Source organism: Micromys minutus (assembly GCF_963924665.1).
Source record: "Micromys minutus genome assembly, chromosome: 17".
Classification (NCBI taxonomy): domain Eukaryota; kingdom Metazoa; phylum Chordata; class Mammalia; order Rodentia; family Muridae; genus Micromys; species Micromys minutus.
Window position 1 is genome coordinate 26,042,224 of NC_137952.1, and position 27,676 is coordinate 26,069,899.

A 27,676-nucleotide genomic window follows, 5' to 3' on the forward strand; every position below is an offset into this window, starting at 1 on the left:
CAGTCCTCCTCCTCCAGACTACCACAATCCTACTCCTACAGACTACCACAGTCCTACTCCTACAGACTACCACAGTCCTCCTCCTACAGACTACCACAGTCCTCCTCCTACAGACCACCACAGTCCTCCTCCTACAGACTACCACAATCCTACTCCTACAGACTACCACAGTCCTCCTCCTCCAGACTACCACAATCCTACTCCTACAGACTACCACAGTCCTACTCCTACAGACTACCACAGTCCTCCTCCTACAGACTACCACAGTCCTCCTCCTATAGACTACCACAGTCCTACTACAGACTGAATCATCGCTTGTGTCCCCGAGCTACCAGAGTGTTTAGCATCATTTTATGGAGGTAAAAAGGTCATTCCTGAGTTCTGAATTGCACTCTTGGTTAAAGAAAATACAGGGAAAAAAATCAGCCATGTCTTCAACTTTGGCTTTTAAATGAAGGGCTTAATCCCCTCACACAACTCAACAAAGACTGTTACCCGATGACAGTACTAACCCTAAATTTCAGGATTAGTTACAAGAGATTTAAAGTGAAGGAGACACTTAGAATTAAGTGTGTGAGAATGTGCACCAAAATATAATTAGTGCCTCTGAATGCGAGCAGGTGGATTAGACTAATTTGTGGGATGCTATTGGAGAGAGCTCTTGTTTGGACGCTGGGGAGGCGGAAAGAACAGCTCTACTGTGTGGACAGCAGCTCAGCCACTTGGCGTTCCTGCAGATCTCATAGGGAAAGAAGGGAGCAGAGCCCTGTCCTCCAAAGCCCTGGCCAGCACTATGTATTATGCCTGCTTGGCATTATAGCCCTTGAAGCCAGGGTCCGAGCTGTGTGTCTCCCTCTGTTCTCAGCTTAATTTATATGATAATTGGAGTCTGCATCCAGAAGCAAGAGCATCTGCCAAGAGTAAAGTCCTCATGGAGCCAAGCCGAGGATGATGTGGGCTGTGGTGCCAGCAGAGTGCTGACCAAGAGCTTTCTTTTATCTCCTTCTGAAGCCATAAAGTACCCTTCGCGTTGTTACTAGCCGGGAATCTTTTCAACAGTCCTGCGCTGACAGCAGTGTTTAACACTTGCACAAAACAATAGAGCTTCACGCCACTTAATAAACCTTTGGGCTGTGCGGCTTCCAGCTTTCTTGCTGGCTGGATTTTATGGTCTGGTAGCTCCTGAACAGTCTAGTATACGGGCCACACAAACGGTGTAAAGATGACGTGAAAGAGGCTGTGTTTGTGCCCTTGCAGATGCATTTGATGAATGAGGCACACTCCATGGGCACAGGCTCACTGAAAGATGCTTCGGCCCACTTTACCCGCTGAGCTGGGATACCCCAATCAGCCCCGGAGAAAGATCAAGCTGAGAGCGTGGTGGTTGGCCCAGCCATACACCTAATTTTTCCCAAAACATCTGCCAGAGTAAGAATTGAGTGTCCTAGCCACCTGTTCACACTGCAGCCGCACTGTTCTCCTCCTCAGGCACAGACCTATTCACCTTCCAATTATCTGAATACCAGGGGGAGCAGCCTGGGAAGAAATGACGCAGGCAACAAAGAGAGGCGCTTTGCCTTGGGTAGTTTCAAATAATCGAGTTAAAGGAGGCGTATAATAACCGTGTTAACAGCACTCTCCTGGAAGGCAGGAAAGGTGGGGGCTGGGCAAGTCCTCTAAGTCCCTGGGGTCTTGGTATTGTCATCAGAATAACAGAAGTAATGATGGCTTTGCCACCTCTCTGTGAGGTTGGCACGAAGACCATATCACAACTGCAGGAAGTGTAAAGAATAAATCCGGATGATTCTTACCGCGTGCAGAGAGACAATAAAGCCAGGTGGCGCTGGGCTCATGAGCTCCGGTTAATCATCCGACTATGTACGCATGCATCAGGACAGCACACTGTGTCCGAGAGATATACAATAGGTATTTGCCAAATCAATTAAGTTTTAAACTGCAGAAGGATACACACTTCGAGAAGTATAATGTATTATAAAATACAGAGAGAATAGTTACACTTTACAAACTGTGGTTTTTTGGTTTTTTGTTTGTTTGGTTTTTTTTTTTCACTCTGGATCAAGGATTTTAGCAAGCAGCCATCTCCACGAAATCCACTCATTCTGTTTACCAGGAGTTATCAACCTGAGCATTCCTCAACCTGGGGTGGTTAAGAATACAAAAATCAAAATGTCAGGCTTTAGGAATTATGGGAAGCTCCTGCATTTGAGCACAACGCCATGCTGAGTTCTGATTAGGCATGGACTCCTTTTGAAAGACCAAAGCCAACCAATGGGAAGCTGAAGACATAACCAACGTGAGGCAAAGTCTCTCAAACAGCTCTTTCTTAGCTGCTTTCCCAACATTTTACAGTAAGACAAAATCCACCATTCGTGAGATTTCTGTTTCCCCAGCAGTCCTAGAAGGGTAGACAGTTTTGTGTCAGCTCTCCATCTGCTCCTCTGTAAGCTGTTTCTCTAGCCTCCCCTGTGTCCCTGTTCTAACCTGTTTCCCTGACGTGTGTCTGGTAGCCATGCCATTGATGACGAAGGCATTCACTGGACCTCTGGGGTAGCACCCTGACCAGGAGCACTGCTGTCCCGACCGCCACCTTGATGCCTGCTGCTTCCTGCAGCTGCCAAGCTCCAGACATGTGGCATCTGCTGCCCGGCTGCTTCTCTTCTGCTGTGCACCCCTACTCCCCTTAGAAAGACACTGCAACCTCTACCTGAAGTGTTTTCTTTCTCACCTATGATCTTCCATAATCAATCCTTCAAAATCTTTCATTACTGTTTCTATACCCACTAGTTACATGTTTTGGTCTTCTGTCCCCTACCCAATTTCAAATGCTTAGAGGCACAGATTTAATTGTATCACCTTTTAGTCGTTTTTGTTGTTATTGTGGAGTGTATGTGTGTAAGTGTGCACTCACGTGTATGTGCAGGTATTCACATACCACAGCACGTGTATGAAGGGCGAAGAGCAACTTTGGAGTCAGTTGTCTTCTTCCGCTGTGGACTCCTGGGAATGCAGGCCGTCAGGCTCACAAAGCAATGTCTTCCTCGGTGAACTGTCTCCCTGCCCTCCTCACTGTATACTCTCTTTCCTGGTTAAAGTTCACATTCCCATGCTATTTTCATGATAGTGGGGACCCTTCCACTCGGAAAGTCCTGTGTTCAGAAGGTGCCTCGGCCTCCACAGACTCTCAAGTGTGCCTCTGCTTGAGCAACGTGCCAAGGCCATTTCTGCCCGGTGAGCGTAGGTCACATGAGTTGTGTACAATTTTACAAGATGTAGAGATTCAAAGAACAAACTACGAATGGTAAACTGCTGCTCCCCAGTTAGATGTGAACCCTACAAGCCGACGGAATGGGTTTTAAATGAAGAGAACTATCTCTGTCTCTTCTTACCACTGCTCATCTAAAGCCTAGATTCTGAAACTGCAGCAAACGCATCAGCTGCGATCCTCAAGGCTAAAGCCAAGCTCTTTGGCCAGAAGGTAATTAGCTGGGGGTTGGGGTGGGGGAGCTTTAATCAAAACAGTCCAGAAGTAGTGCAGAGCTCACACGGAAAAGAAAATAAATACTTTTGACAGATCTTTTCAAGAAACGAAAAACAAGTTGCAACAGCCAAATATATTTCTTATACATGACTCCACTGGCAATAACATGGAAAGCGACACCTCAAAAAACTTCAACAGCAGACAACAGTAACAAGAATTAACATTTTGTTAAAGATTAAATGTGGCGCATTTATGACAGCAAGTATATGTCTACCCACAGAAAGACAGCTTTCTCAAAGAAAGAACACTTTGATAAATAAATGTTCCAAGATACAAACTACTAATAAATATTTGGAAACACATTCAAATTCTCTAGAATCCAAAAATGTAAATCAAGACATGACATCATCCTGAAACTCTCAGGGTGGCAAAAATAAAAAGGATCCAGGGCATGGGTGTGGTTGCGGGCATGGGTGTAGGCTCAGGCAGGCCCGGGTTCGGGCACCAGTGTGGGTGCAGGTAAGCATGGGCGTGGGCTGAGGTGCAGGTGCCCCTCTCTAGACACTGACAGAGGGCAGCTCACAGCCACAAGCCCTGGAGTCATACTGCTAACTGTGCTCAAAGCAGTTCTTCTAAAGAACACATCCTGCCCCCACGGTAGCTGAAGACTTTAACTGTAGCATGTGGAAGGCTGAGGCAGGATCAGCTTCACTTTAACCCACCTAAGCTACACAGTGAGACCCTGAGTCAAAAAACTAAAACTACACTATAGCTCAGTGGTAGGCACAGGGTTGCTCTCTAACACCAATAATGATGATGATGATGATGATGATGATGATGATGATGATGATGATATATTCCAAGAAAATAATTGCAAACAGGTGCTCATCTATCATAATTTGTAACAACAAAAACATTAAACATTGTAAGAAATAAACAAGAGTGGAGCCATTCAGGAGTCACATAGTAGCATAGTATCAAGTTGCCATTGTTTTTATTTTAAATAGTTTATGTTTGTTGTTTTTAATAATGTGTATGCATAGGAGTGTGTGTGTGTGTGTGTGTGTGTGTGTGTGTGTGTGTGTGTGTGAACGCAGGGACTCTCAAAAGCAGGGGGAGTTAGATGCCTGGAGCTGGAGTCACACGTGATTAGGAGCTGCCTGCATGAGTACTTGCAACCCAACATGGGTCCTCTGCAAGCAGAGTACTTGCCCTTAACCGCTGGTTTCTCTGTGCCTCACCCCAATGTGTACTGTCAGAGGAAAGAGTGGAGCTATAAAACACACGCAACAGTATGACACAGGCCTTCTTTAGGGATAAAGAAAGCTGGAAGGAAGAGAAGGAAATAAAAAAGAAATAGAGGAAAGGAAAGGAAAGGAAAGGGTGTGTCTGTCTATACATCTGTGTGCTCTGTGTGTGTCTATGTGTGTGTTTGTGTGTCTGTGTGGTGATAGGGTGAATTTGTGGGGCACAAATAAGAAGGAAAAGAAAAATCAGGATAATAGTGAAGAATTAACAGTGATTACTGAGTAATTTTTCTCTTCTTTGTAGTTTTCTAAGTTTCTAATTCCCTAAAACATCATTTTTACCACATAGATAAATCTGCATGGTAACCATGTTTGCACAAGTACTTTACAAACTGGACAGAAATCTCTCAATAAACTTACCTTTCTCATATTCTGAGATGGTTATTTGTTGTTTCAAATTACACACAAGAGAATTAATTCATCATCATCATCATCATTATTTATTATTATTATTATTATTATTATTATTATTATTATTATTATTATTACAAAGTGAATCAAGTTACAAAGAGAAAGAAAAAAGAGTGTGAAAGAGGAAGGCAGGAGACAGATGAAAGTGGGGAACAGGAAGGAGGAAGGAGGGAAGAGAAGGAGGAGGAGGGGGAGGAGGAGGACAAGAAGGAGGAGGATGGGGAGGAAAGCCCAGGAGCAGTGGCAGGCAAGAGAAAAAGGCCAAAGCCTCCTGCATACCCAGAAACCCTTTAAAACAGTTAATGTTCCTGAGGGAAGCATTGTAGTAGCGGTGAAGCCTAAAACAGCATACCGCAAAGCAGATGCTGGTTGGTCAAGAGTTAACACCCTCTGGAATACCTGACGCATCACATGACCTGGGATTAATAAGGGTCACAGTAGCAGGCAGCACCCAAAGTAGTGCCATTGAGACACTCCAGCTTTGGGATGCAAACCCTGATCCAACTGACATGGAGCCCAGCCCATAATGTGAGGGAGGACAGCCTGCTGTGCTCCCCCGGATTCCCCATCTCTCCCAACTGAAGGAAGGGAAAAGTCTAAACAGCACAATGGTTTAAAAAAAAAAAAAAAAAAAAAAAAAAAAAAAAAGTTGACAGATCCCCAACCTGTTAGATAGACATTGTGTTGTGAGTAACTCTAAAGAGGTACGTTTGTCCTACCTCTTCCTATACCTAAAAGTTAAATTAGGAACATTCTTTCTTTTCCAAGACTACACACAAGGTTTCAGTAACTGCAAGACTTCAATTTTCATCCTTACCGTCTGCCTTAAAGATCTAATCTAACAGCCTAGTTCAGACATGCTTTGAAAGTATATAGTTAAACGCTACCAGGGGATTTTTTCTCATGTCAGAAACTTCTAGAATTCACTGAGGCCTATTTCTACTATAGCATTAGAAAATGAGAATATTAGTGAAAATGGCTTTAAAGGGATACCTCTATAATGAACACAACCTATGTCATTTGTCATTTCGTTCTCTGGAGTAACCATAACTGCCAGCCCTGGGTGGCTGTGAACTTAGACCAGGCTAGCCCAGACCACAACATGCTGTGTGGCTCACAGGCTACATTTCAGAGACAGTGCAAAAGAAGCAGAACACACTTACATATTTGGGGTATGTTGGGCTAAGTATGATCACAGCGCTTTCTTTTAACATTCTGAACTCCTGGGAGATCTCAAATGACGTGTTTGGTTGCACTTGTGGGGGATGGTAGTGGTCTGAGATTGTTCCACACACTCTACAGATGATGGTCATCGTTAGTGATCTTTGGGGATCTGCAGAATGCCCAGAGGTGGACTCTAGATCAGTTACCATGGATTCCAGAAAAAAAAAAAAAAAAAAAAAAAACAGCAAACCAGCGTTGGCTTGTCCTATTTGAGGAAATCAGCCCAAGGCAAACAGAGGTGAGGCAGAGGCTTTGTGACAAACTCACTGCCTCAGCCTTCTCCACATTCTTCACTGACTGGTTTCGGGGTGCCTCCAAAGCGCCCGGCAATGTCCTCAGATGCCATGAAGAAGAGGGAAGGACAGAGGCACGGCCCAACCGAGCTCTTTTCTCCTCAGAAAACTTCCTTTTTCTCCTGATTAAACAGACTTGTCTCTCCCCATGCCTTCAATAGAAAGAAGAGTTAGGGCTTTTCCTAGGAACATGGCTGCCTCTGAATTTTAGAGCAAAAAGGGGGACAATGAACGGTGACTGCAACTGTAACTGTACCAACGTGCTTGCAAGTCTTAGAGGAGAAAGTGTGACGGGAAAAAGAGATTTCCGAAGGACTCAGAAAGGTCCACAGCATTGGTGTCTGACAGAGCAAGGACAGTGGAAGCTTCAGGGTCATACTATCTGACACGAATCCTCCACTTTACCAGCGGCTGTGTGTCAAGCTGGTCCTTCAGACACTTTCCATGCGTGTCTTTGTTGATAATGAACAGTCAGCCTGTCAATAACAACTTGCTGACCGTTCAGCTCAGATCTTATTAAACTGATCTGAAAAGCTCACCGGCCATTTGCAGTTCCCTATTGCTCTATTGGACCAATACAGTTTTATTTCCCTGTATTCACTTCTATCCAATGGACAAACTGCCCAAATATTAGACTTTTGTCCCAAGGCATTTGCAAAAATTCTAAACTCATGCAACTGATCTCCCTAACGTCAGAGCTGCTCAAACTGATCTGAAGAGCTGTTGCTATGTGGACATTGTGTTTGCCTTCATTCTGTCACTGCCCTAGAGGCCTTTTATCCTAAAAGACACTGAAATGTGGCTTTCTGGATCTCACAAGTGTGGAGGCCCAGCCATGGCAGGTCAAGAGCCTACCTGCCAACCACGTGCTTTCGGCTGCAACTCATACCCAGACAAGGCTGTTCACAGTCTTGCTCCAGCAAAACTCCGGTTTCTAAAATATCATGACTCTCTGTGTCACTGGCGGGAAGTCCACACTGCATATTTAATCCACATTGCTGTTCCCTGACACAGCCCAAGGTTTCCACAGCCGGCCCTTCCCAGCCTTACAGTCTTTCTCTCCCCGTTCTCGTCTGAGCCAAAAGAAACCCTATATGTTCTTTAAGGTTCAGCGAGTGTTTCTGTTCCCATAAAGCCTTCCCAGGCCTCTTGGCTGTAATTATTCTCCATTTTGATATTTCCTTCTGGACACATTGAGCACTTTTGCCATGTCTCCTACTTTTCTTTTATCCTTTACAACTGCAGATTTGGCGACTAGTCCCATCCTTTCCTGCAGGATCAAAGGTCTAAGTCAGTACCTCACTTCCTGTTCTGAGCTTCACACATAGTAAAGACACAGAATCAACATCTAATTAACTCTGGACTCTCTTGTGGAACAAGTAATATAAAACTAGTCATGAATTAGGACTCAAAAACAGTTACAGCACATTGCTTCCATTTTAAAGCCCTGACAAATACCTGAAGGGCTAACCTTTTGCTTTGGACAGGAAAGAAAGGCTGGTCACCAGGCCATACAAAGCATTACTGTCCCCTATGCAGCCCAAGGGTCCCCACACAAACTCAGCAACAGATTCAGAAACATGGAAATGCTTCTGCATCTAGGGATGATGAAGAGATGCTCTAAACCAAAGCTAGGAGCCAGAGTATTTGGGCCATTACCGGGCAAGTTTGTATTTTAAAGGCAACTTTAAGCAGGAAGGATTCTTAGGATAATAGCCCCCCAATGGTTGGTGAGCAAAGCAACTGTAGCCAGAGTTCTCTTTGGGAACTGAGGCTGTGCTATGAAATCTGGATTTGCTTATGACTCTAATGTGAGCCTAGTTTTTGCCCAGAGTTATCTTGTAACTGACAGGTTCTCGGGCAGAAAACTAGATAGGAGTTTTGGTTTCTATTGTGTTAAATTACATAAAATTGCCAATATCCATCGCTTTTGACCTATGAAAAGAACAGTTATATATTATTCAAAATGAGTCTTTAAACTCTGGTATTTCATATTGCTTTTATTTGTAACAAGAAAACATAACTAATCATTGGAAACAATAAGAAATATGTTGTAAACTTAAAAAATAAAAGACAAGAGAAGATAGAAATTTCAGAAACTCATATTTCATAAAAAATTAAATCTGAAATAAACAAATAAAAGTCGCCAATAAGCAAATGAACATCCCAATTAGAGAAGGAAAGGCTATCTGGGCAGACAACTCACTAAACACTGAATGCACATGGGAAAGACACATATACACAGGGCTCAACCTCACTTATCCTTGGGACCTGTAAATTCAATCAGCAATACTCTACACCTATTAGAACGGCCACAGTTCTAAACAGCAGCCACATCAGAGTCTGACAAAGATGAGAAATAGGAATTCTCGTTCTTCATTGATGGAAATGAAGCAGCCGCTGTAGAAGATGGCTTGGCAAATTCACACGAAGTTGATGTACGCTTACCATAAGACTCATCAAGTGTTTTCCTAGATACATAACCAAGTAAACTGGAAACACATCCACACAGAAACCTGCAGGTTTAAAACTGCCGAAATATGGATGCAATCAAGACATACTAACAAAGGACGCCATGCAATGAATGGCGTGATCTGTCAATTGACGAAAAGGCGAGGGAGACCACTCTCCAGATAAGGAGGAGGGACATGGGTCAGGGCGGACTTCACCTGCCATAATGTTCTGCTCGGTGCCATCCTGGAAAGGGCAAAATGAGTCAATACAAGATCGGAACTGCCTAATGCTCCTGGGAGAGGGGAAGAGGGGAGTGAATGGGAAACTGAGCTGTCAGGTAGAGAAAGCATTACCCTGAGCAAGCTGTAATAGTATCCATACATATCGTGTGCACAACCGCGGTCTACAAGTTCTGGAAAGCTGCAGAACAACGGTTCTCTGGCTGGTTTGAAAATACAGAAGGTGGTCTCTCAAGAATCTTTCAATGCTTTAGAAAAGCCACAGAAACAGGAGGGTGACCAGTGTGGCTCCAGGACCCCGCATAAAAGATCAAGGCCCACCCCAAGAACCTTTCTCATACCAGTGTTTGTGTAAGCATTGCTGGGCACCACCTGGATTCTTCTTTTGCCACAGTCCAGAGCCCCCTTTCTTTCTTTAGACATATTCAAAGGAGTAGGGTTACGTTCTGGACCCTCCAGACTTTGTGTTCTCAGTGGGTGGGTCTTTCTCTGCTGACTCTCCCTCAGGGTTGGCCCTGAGATCTTGGCAGGGAAGGAAAAGCAGGCAGTTCTTTATTGTGGACTCGAGTTCTTCGGCTTCCCCTGTGAGAGTTAGTTAACGTCTGGACTTAAACTTCACTCTTCAGGGGCATTTTCCTTTCCTTTCACCAGGAGCCGGAAGCTCCCCCAACATAAGACCTAGAGCTACGAGTCGTGTAGATGCAAACTCAAAACCAAGGCTCTACTTAGAAATTCTCGGGAGAGATTTTTCTATATGCCAATCCACCCACAACCAAGGCAGAGATGTATGTATGTGCCCCCTCGCCCCCACAAGCCCCAATCCCAGACAGGTTTTCCCTACTTTTCCATTGATCTTTCACATGTGGAGTATCAGCTCAGCAGGGGAGTTCGGGTTTGACCTGCACCCTGCATTGGGCTTCACTTTCTGAAATCCCTACATGCATCCTAAGCCACACCTCAGGCCTTCGAAAATCAGGATAGCACAGAGACAGTGCTGTTCCCTGAGTTCATCTTGTCTTATCAGTTCTTTCCACCCAGAACTCCATGGCATGTCTGTCATCTCAGACATGCTCTAAGACCCATGTGAGATGGCTCAGCGGTTAGGAGCACTGACTGCTTCTCAAGAGGACCCACATGTCAACTTACAGCCATTTGTAACTAGTCTCCAGGGCACCTCACACTCTCCTCTGGCACACAGACGTGCACAATGCAGGCAAAACACTCATGTACATTAAATAGATATTTCTAAGAAGCCAATATATTAAAACTGATAAAGAAATTTGGTGCAGTTGAAGAATACAAACACCATCATACAAACAGCAGCACTTTCACATGCTAATTCCAAGGAAAGAAATTATTCAAGGCATAAAAGAATAGAAACTTGCCCTGTGTTCATGGATGAGAAGTACTAGTGCACAGCTAATGTAGCCATCCTGCCCAAAGGGACCCGAGATCAATGAACTTCCCATCCAAACACCAATGGCATTCCACACAGAAATCAAAGAAAAACCCTAAAATCCACATGAAACTTACAAAAGCTCGGAACAGTCAAGTCAGCCCCACCCCAACCCTACCAAATGCTAAAGGCATCGACTACAAAGCTACAGCAACCAAACAGCATGTTACTGGACAGACATCAACACAGAAACCAATGGAACAGAATACAGAAACCCAAAACTAATCTGCAACCCCTCCGCCAGGTGTGTCTTCTTTAGGAGCATACACCAGAGAGGAGTCAGAAGAATGCCGAGAATCATGACGAATATGCAAATCAGTGAAACTAGATATTCTATCTCTCTCCATACAAAAAAATACCAAAGGCCTCACTGTTAACACCTGAAATCACTACTAGAAAGCATAGGAGAAAAGTGTCCATCCAACAAAAGTTTGTATCCAGGGTATTTGGGGCTAATTTTAATGTCTGAATGGACTTTTATCAAAAGAAGACATAAAAATGGCCAGGAAGTGCTTGAGAAAACCACCAGACCAGGACCATGCTGTCATCCCAGGGAGAATGCTCATCATCAAAACCTCTGAAAGAAGAAATGCAGATGCAGGTGCAAAGTAAAATGACATCTTTTATTCGTTATTGTTGGAAGGAAAACTAGTACAGCAATTATAGAAAACAGTACAGAAACAACTTTAAAAATACACGTACTATGTGATCCAGCCATCCCATGAAGAAGTATGTTCCCCAAAGCAGTGACGTCATAATACCGAAGAGAGGCTGACAGCTCGCCACATTACTGTTGCACCACTCACAATGGCTAAGTCAAGAATCCACCAAGCTGTTCATCGGTGAATAAATGGGCCAGGAAAATGTTGTGTGTACACAATGGAATGTTTCTCCATCTTTAAAAAAATAAACGAGGTTCAGTCATTTGCAGCACCATGGAGGCCACTGTGTTAAGGAAAATAAGCCAGGCACAGAAAAGAAAATATGGCTTCACTCACTTGTGGAAACTAAAATGTTCATCTGGAAAAAATGAGCCAAAATGGTGGTCACTAGAGACTGGAAAGGGTGTGGAAGAAATGGAACAGAAGCAAGTTAGGTAAAGGGGTGTAAAAACACAGACAAATTCACTGTGATTTTCTCTAGCACATAGGATAGTTATTGGTTTCAATAAATTATGATCTATTTCAAAATAATTAGAAAAAATCAAAGTCCCCCATATGTAGACATTACTGATGGCCCAGAAGCTGGGAGAGGTCCTTACCTTGACTGAATGAAGCTATGTAGCAAATTATTATACTCTACCCTGTATAGATTAAAATTTTAATCCACAAAATTTTATGGTTATATCTCAATAAAAATAATGAACTGTTTTTAATTACCCTACAAAAATACATCTTATGCAGCTTGAATGGGTCTTTTTAGTTTCTTCAGACATCTAGTCTGTCATGTGAGTAAAGCCAGAACTGTCTTACCCACAGAATCTGACTGCAAGGCCATGCTTGTCTCTAAACATGAAACCTTGCCTGATTCATAATTCTAGGCAATACTTTCAGGGTGTTCCTCCTTTTTCCAGCCTTCTGCTATCCCCATGGAAACACAACGTTTGTACCCCCTTGCCTCCTCAGGAGACTGGGGTACCCAGCCCCCGTGGGCTGCTCCACCTTAACCAAACTCTCAGCTTATGTAGCACGCACACTCTCATTTCCATGTAAGTTTCTATTCTCACACCCTCATGCCCTACAGAGACACACCTTGTTTCACTATTAGAGTATTGTTTTAAGTTGTCTCATTTTTAAAGCCAAGGCAAACATACATTTAGATCAATATACAACACTGATCCAAAGTAAAAATTAAACGTCTTTATTTTTATTTAATTTGTGTTTGTGTCCATACATGTGTTAGAAGAAACCAAAGTCCCCAATATGTAGACATTATTGATGGTCCAGAAGCTAGGGGTGCTCCTTACCTTGAATTAATGAAGCTGTATGTATGTTTGCTCATGGACCATGACCCACACGTGGAGGTCACAGGACAACCTACAGAAGTAAGTTCTCTCCCTCCAACATGTAGATCCAAAGAATTGAACTCAGGTCACCAGGCCTGATAACCACCCCGCCCCCAAGGCTACCTTGCCAGCCTCAAACAACTTTTTAAATAAAAAATTCAGGCAGAATTTTAGATATGATATTTCTCATGTACAACATCTTCTCCCAAAATAATAGTGTCAAAAATGAAGTACTGAAGACTAATGATGTCATGTCACACAAACAAAAGAGACTGACAATTGCAATTTAATACCCATAGATCATCTCTATGTCTGGTATGTCAAGAAATGGGCCTCCATATAATCCCTTGGCATATGGGAGCCCATGATTAAACTAAATTCCAAGGCAGAACCTAGCTATATCAAGAGTATATCTAGGAGAGTCTAGGTCCAGGAAACACAAGGCTACATAGAAAACAGAGAAAAGAGCCATGTCCTGATACTGAGACATAGAAGTATGGCTGCTCAAAGCCACGGCCTTGGTATCAACACAAACAAAGGACTGAATGCACAACCCTCCAAGTAGTCTACTGGTCAGTGCCATCCCTCAGACTCAAACTGTCAGCCACTAGTTTTCACAAAGGAGTTGTGCCAAGATCAAGTTAACTTTGTTAGTCAGCACATTGTCCTTAATAAAATATAGGGTACCTATATTTATATTGGGTAACTTTTCTTAGCCACCAGTAGCAAGCCAAGTGTCCTGACGATTGTCACTGTGTGTCACTGTCCTAGTCAATCCTTTCTTTAGGCTAGAAGAGTCTTCAGATGACAACCACAGGGAAAGCAGCACCCACTCCCCAGAGACATGTTCCAAGAGCCCACTGGATGGGTAATACCCCAATTAGTACCAAACCCCATCTCCACTGTTTCCTCCTATACATACATGTATTCACTTAATTCATAAATTAGACCCACCCATTGACTGCTAACAGCTGAGAATATGCTAATAAATGCTATGTGCATGTGGTCTAGGGAGAGAACTGAGTTGGCGAAGTACCTGCTGTGCAAACATGAAGACTTAAGCTCACTTCCGAGAACCAACATAAAAAAGCCAAGCATGGTGGCACAGTCCATACAACATAGTCACAAATCTCACACAAAAAACGGCCAACCCACACTGAAGTAACTAGTGACTATTGACTGAGAAGTTCACAGACTAAGGTACCAGAAGAACTGAAGGTTGGCCCAAGTCTACTGTTAACTACTTGTGAGTTTTTGAAAGATGTTTTATCTGTTCCATACTCGAGTTTTTATTCTACAGAACTAGCCCATGTGACAAACTTCCACACTGTACAACTGATCTGCCAGTGATTAACAACCAGAGGTGTGACCTCTAACCCATCCTCCAAGCAAACAAACCCACTGGTCTTTGGATCAGGCTCCACATATTCTTACAGCAGGTTAAATGATGAGCACATGTCAGACTAAAAGAAAGAGCAGAGGATTGATAGCCCTTTGTGAACCACATTCTTATCCTCAATGCTCAGCAACGGGGCTTAGAGAGCCAACAAGGCTGATGCAGTGACAGTTCAGCAAACAAGGCTGAACTGTGGTTTCCAGGAAACAGAAGCGGGAAGGAATGTGCAAGGATGCAGCAGCAACGGCGAAGGATGAAAATAATGAAAAGACTCAGAGTGGAGTAGACAATAAAGACCTGAGGCGTGGAGTAGATGGTTTTGGAATGTCTGGAACCGTGAAGAGCCTTTCCCAACTACACCAAAAACCCACTGTCCATTGTGTCGGTGATGGGCTTGCTGAGGCAAAGTCTGATCGCTGATGCTTTTGAGAATCCAAAAGCTAAAAATGAAAGCCCTAAAAGATAGAATTATCCCACTTCTTTAAAGGTGTTTTGCCTCACTCTCGAACTTAGGGATGTTCTTTTAAAGCATCAGTAATAACAAAGTGGAACACTCAATACCTTAGGAAATTAGATAAAACATAAATTGTTGTTACTTCTTAAATTATCAAGAAGTTCATCATGGATTACAATATCTCTAAGCGATAAATGAAATTATAGGCTGTCCTTAATTATGACTCCTCTTCCTTTAGAAAAAATGGGAAAGTCACTGCTGTATGTATTATTCTATTTTAAACTATTTTAAAAGCTAATACTAGTACATTACTCTCCCCATCCCATACCATCCTACCTCGCACACTGTTGGGTCACAGTGATGACATTCCCACTGTTTTAACAGGTGTGAGAATGTGAATCTGAGTTACCAGTAAGACTAAGTCTCATTCATTCTTACAGTTGTCTCTAAATGCTAACAGATCACTAATCAGGAAGGAGACAATAACAGCAATAAATTCTAATATTTATAAACACCAATGCTTTTTACAAGTGCAAAACCTATGTACTTTTAAAGTTGGGGAGAACAGAAAAATGCCAAACGTTATTTAAGATTCACCTGTAGCAAGTCATAGAAGGTGTGTTTCCTTTCTTCACCTTTCCATTACCCCCGTGCTCACTAAAACCCTACTTGCTGTTAGTGGTCTACTTGCAGGAGATCCACACCAGGCCAGGATTTCCCCATGACTTCTCAATACAAATGGATCACAACAGTCATCGACTTGTGTCACAGTGGGCGTGGGCTTTGAGACCCTCCTCCTAGCTGCCTGGAAGCCATTCTTCTCCTGTTTGCCTTCAGAACAAGATGTAGAACCCTCAGCTACTTCTCCTGTGTGATGCCTGCCTGGATGCTGCCATGGTTTCTGCCTTAATGATAATGAACTGAACCTCTGAACTGGACACCAGTCCCAACGGAATGTTTTCCTTTATAATAGTTGCCTTGGTCATGGGGTCTTCTCACAGCAATGGTAACCCCAACTAAGACAGCCCTCCATTTCAATTATCTAAGCTCCCCTCACCCTGCCTCAGCTCAATGCCCATTGTCTCTACTTTTGGAGGGCTGTCAGAGAAACCTCCAAACCTTGCTCCTGGACTTCCGGTGGACAGTGCTCACCACTGCACCCTTCTTGTCCTCACTGGGCCCACGCCAGCTCTTGTCCCTTCTCTCTGAGATCCAGTGGACACACCAACCTTTCTCAGTATCTTTGTTTCCACGCCTGCTTTTCTTAGTCCACCCTTCCTTTCATTCCTCCTGAGTCAGGGGAAGAATATCATGGTTCCTCTGCAAAGATTACCCCCTCAGTTTCCGATTCGTCATCAGTACCATGATATAATCTGTACCAGACCTGCTCATCAGTCTGGAAACACACTCACAGAAACGCCATCTTACTGTGATGCTGATACTGACACTATCCTCAAAGCAGAGCTATTGCCACCTTCCGAGACCAGACAGTCTGCTTGCAGGAAACCACCACTGAGCTTGCTGACTAAGTATTCCCTCACAGGAGGAGGACATGAAATGGGTCAATGCACCTCACCAGAGTATCCGGCAACTCTTCCCAGCCTGAGATTCTGCCCTAATCTCATGTGACTAGAGTAGTTTGGGGAAGCCAGGGGAAGAACCCCATGGGAAGCCACCATCCACAGTGAGTATAGTGGAGCTGCTTCAAGCTCACCCAAGCTCCTGCCCATAACCGCCCATCCAAGCTCTGTAAGCCTAATAAACTCATTGGTTCCCCAGGGTGAACGTTGGTGGAGACCTTGGGAATGAGGGGTGGACGTTGTTCACATCTTCCTCTGGGAAAAAAATCTCACAATATAGTAACATCACAAAGCTGAGATTCATTGAAGCCTGAGCAGTCTGGATCATAAGCACAGAGCCCACAACAGACGCTTACCTCTAAGAAGTGATATAAAGCAGGGGTGGGGGGGGAGCTAGGGGGCATTGTTTAGAAGACTAGGTGGGAAGAGAAGCTTGTAGAACACCAAAAGTAATAGCAACCAACTTTCAGAAGGGAGGAGAAAAGAGAGCGAGAGTTCCATCATCTGTACGGCGAAGGATGGAGAGACTGCCCATGGAGGATGTTTTATATAGATGTGTTATCTAGCTGGGACTTCCAGGTATCACACTCAGGTCATGACGCTTAAACAGAAGTGATCTGAAAGAATGCTCCATTAGAGGGTCCAGCAGAAGAAAAGAATGCAGAATAGGCAGTCCCAGAGCTATCCTTCAGAGGCTGTACAGTGCTCTCTGCTTCCTTACTTCAGGAGCAATGTGACGAGCTGCCTCTGGCCCCTGATGCCAAGGTCAGTGGCTAAAAGCCACTCTTACCACTAACCTTCCCTACCATGATGGACCGCACCCCCACACTACGAACCAAAACAACCCCTTCCTTCCTTAAAGACAAAATTTACAGCCAGCCTGGGCTACATAGTAAGACTCTAACTCAAAAATAAAAGTAACCTGTCATCAATAATGATATAGCTAATTAAAAGCAATAAAAAGAAATAGGCTTAAAATTATTTGTACTATATCAAAATTAACAATGCATTCATTGTTAATAAAAGGTAGGAATATTTAAGTGTTAAACTTTATAAAGTCTATAAAACTTTTCCACAAAAAAGAACAGGTGTGTCACTGTTAGACACAGACCATTAAGTTCACGCATAAGTCACTATTCTCAGTTTATATAGTATTTTCTGGGTATATTATGTAAACTACTGCATCATAATGTCTTAAGTCCTATGAATCTTATTTTTAGCTTTTGTTTAAACTCCGACTGGCAATTTCCCCTGCCCAATCCTACACAATGATTAGAAAAACCAATCTAACTCAGCGATTTTCCGTTGTTGTTTGGTACAATGAGTGTTAACCATTGGGCTTTAGGCTAAAGGTCACACCTGTTCACTGATCTCTTTCAGCTTGCCGTCGATGGCTCTCAGCCGAGACTCCCGATCCCTTTGCTCTTTGCAGTCCCGGAGTATCTTTTCTCCTGGCGTTGGTTCCTTATTTCTTTCTTCACTGGAGTCATGTTCCTAATTTAAAAGTAAGAGAAGGTCATGCTCCTAACCTAAAAGTAAGCAAATTTACACACAGATGGGTTAGGGCCCAGCTGCCACGGACCCTCCGATGAGACTGAGACTTGAGGGTTAACTGTGTTGCTCAAACAATCGCCCTTCCCTTCAACCCATGCTCACAATTCTATTCAAGTTTCCTATTTGAGGAATTAAAATCCCAAAGACACATAAAGCAAATGGGTCGATAAACTCCATATCTGACGTCATCAGAAGAGCAGGAAGGTTTAGTAGAAGCCTGTGCCTGGCTCAGTAGATAAACTTGTTACTCTGGGCTTCAGGTTTCTCACAATCCGCTCCATTCTTCATTTCTGCTTTTCTCTAACTCTTTGCAAATTTTAGACATGCACACAATGAAATATGATCATATCCACTCACCATTCACCCTCCTACTCCCCCTGAATCTTCCCCAACATGTCCCCTCTTAAGTCTGTTCATCCGTGCGGGTGTGGGGCCATCCACTGAAGCATGAGACATCTACCCGTAGCCACACCTCCAAAGAGAAATGGTTCTCCCTCTCCCCGCAGCTATCAATTGCCAGTAGCCCCTCAGTTAGGAGTGAGGCATCATGAGCTCTTCCGCCATCTATGCTAGACCGATGGCTGCTTGAGACACACAGGCAACCTCAGCTGCTGTTGTCACATACACGTTTTACAACTGTCTGTCTGTGTCCTTAGAGGCGGGTGTATGATAATGGGGACAAATTGGACTCGGCTACACCAGAAGCTTTGAATCTTGGTTCCACCTGGTTCCTGACAAGGATGACATAACCAATTGAGTAATCTCAGAGCCCCCATTTTGTCATCTGTGAAAGGAAAATGAGACCTGGCCAAAGTCATCACAGCACCCAACAGACATGTCCTTCAAACACAGGAAGCACTATACAAAGGAAGCACTTGGTGACCGCGTCAGGGCTGCCGATCACATTGTTCTTGACAGAAGCATAGCTGCTCAAAAGTAATAGCATTTCTTGGTGACTAGATATGGGCCCTTCTTGATTCTGTATCTAAACTAAATGAACTTTCTTCTCTCCCACAGACATCCTCCTCCAGGTGTCCACACAGGAAACAGGAATAAGAGACCAACATTCACATTCAGTTAGGGTGAGTGTGTGTGTGTGTGTGTGTGTGTGTGCGTGTGTGTGTGTGTGATATTTTTTGTGGTTCATGAATAACAGCAAACATGTTAATTTCATAAGCAGAAAGACCATTTCCTTTTTCCAGGTCTTAACTTCTACTGCCTTATCTGTAATTCTGTGCACTGAGACTAGGAGGGCATGAGACCTTCCTTTAGGCATGCTCTTTGACAGCTTGGTCATCTAGTTCAAGTGTCTGAAGAATACCATGTAATAAAAACAGGTCAAGAGGAAGCAATTAAACAAACAAAAAATTAAACAAACAAAAATGTTGGTACTGTCAAGCATCCCACTGCAAATTCAACAAACGCCTGGTGCCAGGGAGTTCTTTTCTGACAGCAGGCACCAGCCAGAACTGTCTTCATGATCTCTGAAAATTAATTCAGCAGATTCTCCAAGTAACAGATTGTTTCTGAGACATCAAAAAGGATTTTATGGAGAATTTAGTAAAAGTTTCTCGTGATGTACTCCAAATGTCTAATGTACCATTAGGAGAGAACTAACCCTGAAGTAAACTGATATTTGTTATTCTGACTAATTGATTGCTAAGAGATTCTGAGTTAACTCTCTAAAAAGTATCTGTGATGTTGGCTGAGACAACAGAAGCCTTTAAAGCTAAAGAAACTCATTCTTCATAAGTCAACTACGAAGAACATCACTCAGAGTTTGCTAGGTTATTTGATATTCAAAGCAGCCATGTGTTAAGGACACAGACCTGCCTGGATAAAGGTATTCCACCCTGTGTGTCCAGGATCACTCTCTACTGTCTACAGGCCACTCCCACTGCGTGGCTGACGTAGGTTAGCTGCCCAACTGTGGTGAGGAAAACATGTCAAAAAGACTGTTTTTAAACCTTGGAAGTTGCCATGAAATGAAAGAAACCTGGCTGACATCGGAGGCATCATGGGAAAACAAAATATAAAATTCCAAATAATTTGTAAGGATGAAGAACAAGAGCTCTCTCCAGATCTAAATGAGAATTCTGACAGCCTGGCTCTAGAGGTAAGGAGTGCTGAAGTCTGCGCGTGGTTCTTCCTCAGTGCAAACACAGATGCTCCTGAGACACACGGACACTCCTGAGACAAATAGACACGGTTTCTGGAGGGAGGTAGCATCAGGAACTGTCACTGGCATAGACTGATCCGTAACTGGATCCCTGCTTGGAACCTGTGCATTGAACCTGGGGGAAAAAGACTTGACACTGTACATTTTTTAGGATCACATGTCAAGCGGAGGTCTGCTGTTCCTAAGCTTTAGCTAGTGTTGAGAAAGAAACAAAACCAAATCCACTGTTGCCATCAGCAGCTGTGTGACCTTGGCAAGAAAAGATGACTATAAACACAATTTTCCTCAGCCAAATAGTTGGAGTGCTTGTTTTGTTTTGGTTTACCAAATCGTGTGGGATAGAATTAATATTCTAAGCACAGGACAATAAGTCAAGTTTAGGAGACCCTTTATATTCAATTAAGTTCGTTGGTTTGAGAACAAAAAAATACCACTTGTCAGTAAGAGCTGTTCCTGAAAACTCTCCTATGACTGGGGGTGGGGGGGACCTCTAACCGAGAAATGGAATTCTAGATTTAGTAAGACTGATCACGTGAGAGATGAATAAACTCTGTCTTTACAAGAGCCAAAAATGAATACCATTTATTATTGAATCCAGTTGCTGAGAACTTAAAAAACTGAAGAAACTGAATGTTGCACAACTCCCATATCCCAGATATTTCTAGAGAAAGCTGGAATCCAATCTATCTACAAATGAGAAAAACAAAATTACACGCCATCATGCAATTTTACAGGCTGATTTCCAATACAGAGAAAAAATCCACTGGCTGGTTATGGAGTCAGGACGTAGATACACAGACAGCCACAGTGTACCCACAGACCATATGAACGAAACTGCTTTGGCCAGTTCTCTGGCTCCCGTAGGATGAGATGTAGAAGCCCATGAGAAAGTGCAGCCACATGACACCAGCAGGAACAGAACATTCTTGGTTTTACATGTGGCTACATGTTTAGACAAATGCTGCTTTTCCATTTTTCAGTAGTTCATTAGCACCAGGTATGTGACTAACATAAACACGGTGACAACCAACCAACTGCTAAGGTCAGGGGGGAAGCATGCTGTTCCCCTTACTTCTCCAAACAACAAGAGCTTTGGCAATCTCTGCGGTGACGTCTAAAGACCCTCTGAGCATGCATCCCAGGTTTCCATGCCTACCAACTTAACACCACGTAGAAACCACAGCAGCTACATTTAGGAGCCTAGGCTTCAACTTGCCTAGAAAACCATTTTCTTGACAGCATGATACAGAATAGTGAGTGCACAGGAAAGCAGAGAACCAGAAAAGACAACTGCTACCCAGTTTAATCCAGTCTCATAGCCGACACCGAGGAATCAGGTGAAGTGTGGCTGTATTTTCTGATTTCTCAAGCAAAAACTAGAAATCAGCATTTTTGTTTGAATTTACATTTAAATGTTGACTGCGAGTATTTGCAAACACTCTGTGGGCCTAAGGAAGCCCACCTATGAATTTAACTGTCTCCACAGCTCCATTTCCACCCCATGCTATGAGGTGGCAGCCTCCTGTGGCTTTTCTGAGGTGGGCTCTGGGAGTCAAGCTGGGGTCCTCGTGCTGTTGAGGCAGACACTGAACAGGACTGATCAGTCCTGGAGTCACTGTCTGCATTTTCTACACGGTGAAACGGAGGTGTTACGGAACCTCTGATCAGTGCCCCAGGCCAGAAAAAAAAAGGGGGGGCAGAGCTAAGACATGAAACAAGGCTGTTTTTCTCTTCCTAGCTGAAATTACATTTTTATTTAGGAACATTTCCTTTAGAGATGAGATTCTTACCCTTTAGTCCTGTCAGATCCTCCCCACCTCCCCTCCCATCTGGTCCACCCAATTTCTGTCTCTCAGAAAACAAACAACCTTCTAAGGGATTATGATGTAATGTGATCTGATATATGATATAGCTCATGCATTAGCATAAGACAAAACAAACAGAAGGAAAGGAGCCAAACATAAGACACAAGAAACAGATTTGGATGCAAAGACCCAATTGTTCCAGAGTGTTCTGGAAGCTGTATAATATACACAAAAGGCCTGTAGTGCACACATGGCCGTCTGATAGTCCCTGTCTCCTCAAAGTGCCACCAGTCTCTCAACATGTCCATACTGGTGCATAAGCTGGCCAACATAATAGCCACTGGGGTTAAAGTCATGTCCACCCACAGCACAGCAATGTTAACAAACAACTGATACAATAGATATGAGGGGATTTTCACTACTACAGTTATAGCATGACTGCTGTCCCAAATGACTTTGCTGTTATAACTTACATAGCCCATGGATTTTTATCATATAGTAAAAGGGTTTTTTTTTAAACTTTATTTTAAAAAACAAAGATAAAAGAAAAAAAATTTTAAACATTTTTGCATAAATGTATACAAATACAATTGTGTCAGCAGTGCTTGGCTTTTTTTTTTTTTTTTTTTTTAAAGGTTTGATACTCTCTCTGCATTAAGGTCTTACTAGTTACAATGAGCAAAAAGTACATGTAAAACAGGATGTAACCCGGAATTACTCAACGTTTTCTTGGTGTGTAAGGACTAAGCATAACGTTTTTGTTTGTTTGGTTGGTTGGTTTTTATTTTTTTTGTTGTTGTTGTTTTTTTTTTTTTTTCTTTTTTTCTTGAACTTCACACAGTCTGTGAGTTGTTTCTGGGGCAGTCCGAGCCTCTGGGGTTAGCATCCCACTATCAGTGACTGCATATTATGTCTGTTCTTTTGTGACTGGGTTACCTCACTCAGGATGATATTCTCTAGATGCAGCCATTTTCTTAAGAATTTGGTCAAGTCATTGTTTCTGATGGCTGAGTAGTACTCCATCATGTAAATGTACCATGATTTTTGTATCCATTCATCTACTGAAGGACATCTGGGTTCTTTCCAGCTTCTGGCTATTATAAATAGAGCTGCTATGAACAAGTAAAAGTTTTATATTTTTATTTATCCATTTGTCTACTAAAGGTCTGCTGTGTTGTCCGAGGTATTTTCAATAAGTTAGCCATAAATGGTTTTTAAATTTTCTACATGATATTTTAAAACTACTACATTCAAATATTTAAAAATCGATAATATGCTGTTAATAGTATTCAACAAACATGGGATAATATATTTTTCTTTTGGGTATTTGGATGGCAATGTTTATACATTGAAGTGATTTTAAAAACAATGTTATACCTAGATGTAAATGAATATTATAACTTTGCTGTTCTTTTTTAATGGCTTTTTTCTTTTTTCTTTTTCTCTTATTTTTGAGATTAGAATATAATTAAATCATTTTTCCTTCCCTTTTCTCCCTCCAAAACCCTCCATGTATCCTCCCTTTCAAACTCATGGTCTCTTCTTTTTTATTGTTTGTTGCATGCATATATTTAAATGTATATACATACATATTCCTAAATATAACCTGCTCAGTCTGAAAAATGCTGAAGCAAGGCTTTCATACTTCAAAACAGCCCATGTGCCTGACTTCACACCCCTGTAACTCCTGATACACAGTAAACCCTCATCACTGTTTGTTGAATTATTTTAAAAGTAGTAATTTAGAGACTAGAGAGATAGTTCAGCAGTCAAAAGTACTTGCTGCTCTTGGGAAGCACACAAAGTGTCTCCCAGCTGCCTACAACTCCAGCTTCAAGGCTCTGACACCCTCTTCTGGCCTCTACTAGGGCCTGCACGAACACATAATACACACACACACACACACACACACACACACACACACACACACGTTTCTCTGAGTAGGAATTTAGATTCCACTTAAAAGACATTCTTCTAGAAGTTCATGAAGAGGAACTGATGAGCTAATAGTCTGCAGAAGAATGAAAATAAAATGAATTCGGATGCTGAGTGTTTGTACTCAGCCACAGATTGGAGCCCATCCCCCGCCAACTACACAGAGATAACGCACTTATGAATTCTTTTCATTGTGCTTACTCAGAAGCCATCCCAATCCAACACCAGCTGCCACAAAATCATTTGCCAGGCTTGCATTTCTACGTGAAGGTTCAGTGTATGGTGCTGGTTTGGGCTAGAAGCTTCAAGAAGAAACTAAAAATGCAAGTCCAAATGATATGCTATTTTGCATAGAACAGAACATTAATTTCTTCTTTTCAGCAACTATTATGTTCCTGATCGGTTCATTCTTTCAGTGGGAACCCCAAGTGGATTATCTTTTCTCTTTGTTAAAAAGAAAAAGTGCCGTTTCACATGATCTCAGCCTGCACCAGCAAAGTTGTACATAGGTTTTTCCTTCCCATTATGTTTCACACCATTTATCTGAACCATAATGTGGACTCTGAAAACTGTGATTTAGATGACAATAACAAAAGCTAGCAAAGAATCATGGTTTACTCAACCTTCTAATGCCTGAACAGATCTCTAAGTTCTCAGCCTCGTTCAAGAAGACTGCCTGGCAGCCATGAGGACAGCTTCTCTTTGGGAACATTGTTGACACTTTATATCATGGCTCTCCTAGAACCCCATCAACTACCAGTCAGATGAAACGGGGTTCCTGTGGGCAGTTCTATTACCCATCTTAATTAACTGCCTTTTATTGAGAAGCAGAACTCGGTAAAGACAAGGAAAACACTCTAGTCGTTTGTGTCACTGTCTCAGGGAGCATCCAATGACAGTAAGTATGCCAGCCTTCTCTTTTCATGAACTCTGACCCCAATCCAGAGACTGGCGCTGAGATCAATGCCTCACTGCTTCTGCCTCAGAGGGTTAGAAACGCCCCTGCTGGCCCTTAGAAGCCCAACCTCCGCGCGCGCGCGCACACACACACACACACACACACACATACACACACACCAAGACACTGTCTCTTCAAGCCATCGCACACCCCAACAGGAGCCCTTGGGAGCTGAAATGCAAGGGAGAGCAGGGTGAACCTTGCAGTGTGAGGCACTGCCTTCTTTGTGCTCTACAACACCACACTCTGTAAAACAACTTTGGAGGGAGCCTTCTCATCTCAAAGCCCTGAGAGACACTTCACCAGAGCAATGCTCCATCTCTGCTATTAAAGGAGTTGAAAGGACGTGACCTGGTAAGGAGCAAGTGACTGGCTCTGCTCATATCTAGTACCAAAGGAAAAAGAGGAGAGGCTGTTAAGGACGAATGAATACTATTAATTCTCTCTCTTCTTTCTAATAATGAACTATCATAATCATAAAGATATGATAAAATTAAACTTCATATCTTCCCAGCTAATCCCCAACTGAAAGCCAAATGAGTAGAAAGTAGAAAGAACCAGAAGAAAGCACACTCTGCTTGCAGCTGCTCTCAGAGAAGAGCGCTCAGGAGGAAACCCTCCAGTTGGGATTAGACAGTAGGTGCAGAAGCTCTTGCATGCATTAACCTAGTCAGCCTGCTCTTGGGTTAAGCGTACTTATCATTTGATTAGGTGTGGTGGTGCATGTCTTTAATCCCAGCACTTGGGAGGCAGAGACAGGAAGATCTCTGTGAGTTCAAGCCCAGTCTGGCCTACACAGTGAGTTCCAGGACAGCCCAGACTACATAGAGACCCTGTCTCAACTCCCCTGCCTCCTCAGGGGGGAAAAAAAAGGTGCTTGAATTTTACTCAGAGGGGGAAATAAAAGACATTGAAGGTGGATAAAAGGGAGGGCACTGGGTAAGAGGTAGAGGAGAGCAAGGCTGGGGACCAAATCAGAGTGGGGGGCTGGAAAAGAGAACAGAATCGATGAGGAAGCATCTCTAAGACAAGCCAGAGTCCTGGGATGGGGAGGCTCCCGAGAATTTATGGGGGTGACACTAGCTGAGACTCCTAACGGGGTGTGGGTGGGATATAGAGTGACTGTTCCTGTAGCCAGATGGGACTTCCAGTGAAGAGAGGAAGACACCAAACTACCCACAAAACCTTCCACCCAAAATTTGTCCTGACTACAAGATGTGCAGGGATAGAAATGGATCAGACATTGGGCTAACCAGTGACTGACCTAATTTCAGATCCATCCCATTGGAGAGAACCAACCTCTGACACTATTAACGATGCTCTGCTATGCTTGCAAACAGGAACCTGGCATAACTGTTTTCTGAGGGGCTTCATCCAGCAGCTGATGGAAACAGATCCAGAGAGCCACAGCCAACTAGCAGGCAGAGCTTGAGGGGTCTTGTGAAAGGGTCAAGGGAAGGACTGAGGCAGCTGATGGGGTCAAGGACACCACAGAAGACCTACAGAGCCAACTAACCTGGGCCCAAAGGGGTTCACAGAAACTGAACCAACCAAAGAACATGCAAAGGTTCCCCACACATTTGTAGCAGATGTGCAGCTTGGTCTTCATGTGAGTCCCTAACAATTGGAACGGGGTGGGGGCTGTCTCTGACTGTCGCCTGCCATTGGATCCTTATCCCCTAGCTGGGCTGCTTGTCTGGCTTCAGCGGGAGAGGATGCACCTAGTCCTGCAGTGACTTCATATGCCTGGGTCAGCTGGTACCCATGGGAGGGAGCACCCCTGCTCTGAAGAAGGGGTGGGGGAAAGGAAAAAAGAGGGTATGAGGGGGACTGGAAGGCGGGACTGGGAGGAGGGGGTCTGCAATTTGAATGTGAAGGAAGAAAGGAAGGAACGAAGAACGGAAAGAAGGAAGGAAGGAAGGAAAAAAGGAAGGAAGGAAGAGAAGAAGAAAGGGAGGGAGGGAGGAAAAAAGAAAGTTAGGAAGGAAGCAAAGAAGGAAAGAAGGAAAGAAGGAAAAAAGGAAGAAAGGAAGGAGAAAGGGAAGGAAGGAAGGATAAAACATACCATATTGCCCTTATGGCTCTGACTTTTAAGGCTAAAGACGATGGGAGAGTCCACAGAGAGTTCCTGAAGCTTTATGTCAATCTCGGCAAGCTGCTGAGACTCCGTGGCTGCAAAGGTGTAGCCTTCTCCTGGAACCAGCCAGCCACACTGGTCACCCTAAGAAAAAACCAAAGTGACCAGGTCATTCCCACACCATATTCTCACACCAAAACATACTGCTTAGACCTCTCTACCAGAGCCCAGGACTTACAAAACACAACACCAGGGACCCCTGGAGTGTGAAGGTTATGGTTTAATACTCTTCCCAGCCTGCACAGGAGTCCCACAGCCTCATAAGCAGGTTCTCTTTCACATGATCAATCTTCCAGGTATTGAGAAGAAATCTGCTTTAACCCATCATGAATAGGGTATTTCAAACTTTATTCCAAGGAATTAACATAATTTGACCTGAACTGGTCTCCATGCCCAAATGAGTTTAGCCCAAAATCTTCATGTAGGTGACCTATACTTACCTTAAGACGTAAACTATTATAACCTTATAATGTGTTATTGTAACCAAGTAGCTGAGCCTCACCAATCACAACAGCTGCTTAGATGACTCAGTGGTTAAGAGCTGAGGCTGCTCTGCAAAGGGGCCAAGTGTGGGTCCCCGTACCTACACCAGGTAACTCACAACCCCTACAACTCAGCCTCCAGGAGAGCCGATACCCTCTTTTTGCTTCTGTGAACATATACACATACACATCACACACACACACACACACACACACACACACACACACACACACACACACACTTTTAAAAAATCTTTCTAAAAAAATCTATTTATAGAATCCATTCAAAACGGCCACACTGAATATTT

At 43.3% G+C, this 27,676-nt stretch overlaps 1 protein-coding gene across 1 annotated transcript in view; it reads right to left on the bottom strand.

The window, feature by feature from the left end:
• Positions 1-2,137: 2,137 nt before the first annotated feature.
• The window catches only part of FSIP1 (fibrous sheath interacting protein 1), a gene marked incomplete at both ends in the record, with an annotated part of 44,614 nt that continues 19,075 nt past the window's right edge, over positions 2,138-27,676 (bottom strand). Inside the window, 3 exons of the mRNA XM_080931782.1 lie at positions 2,138-2,158; positions 17,678-17,812; positions 26,815-26,970. Coding sequence (XP_080787908.1) covers positions 2,138-2,158; positions 17,678-17,812; positions 26,815-26,970 — 312 coding nt within the window. The remainder of the gene's footprint in view (positions 2,159-17,677; positions 17,813-26,814; positions 26,971-27,676) is intronic.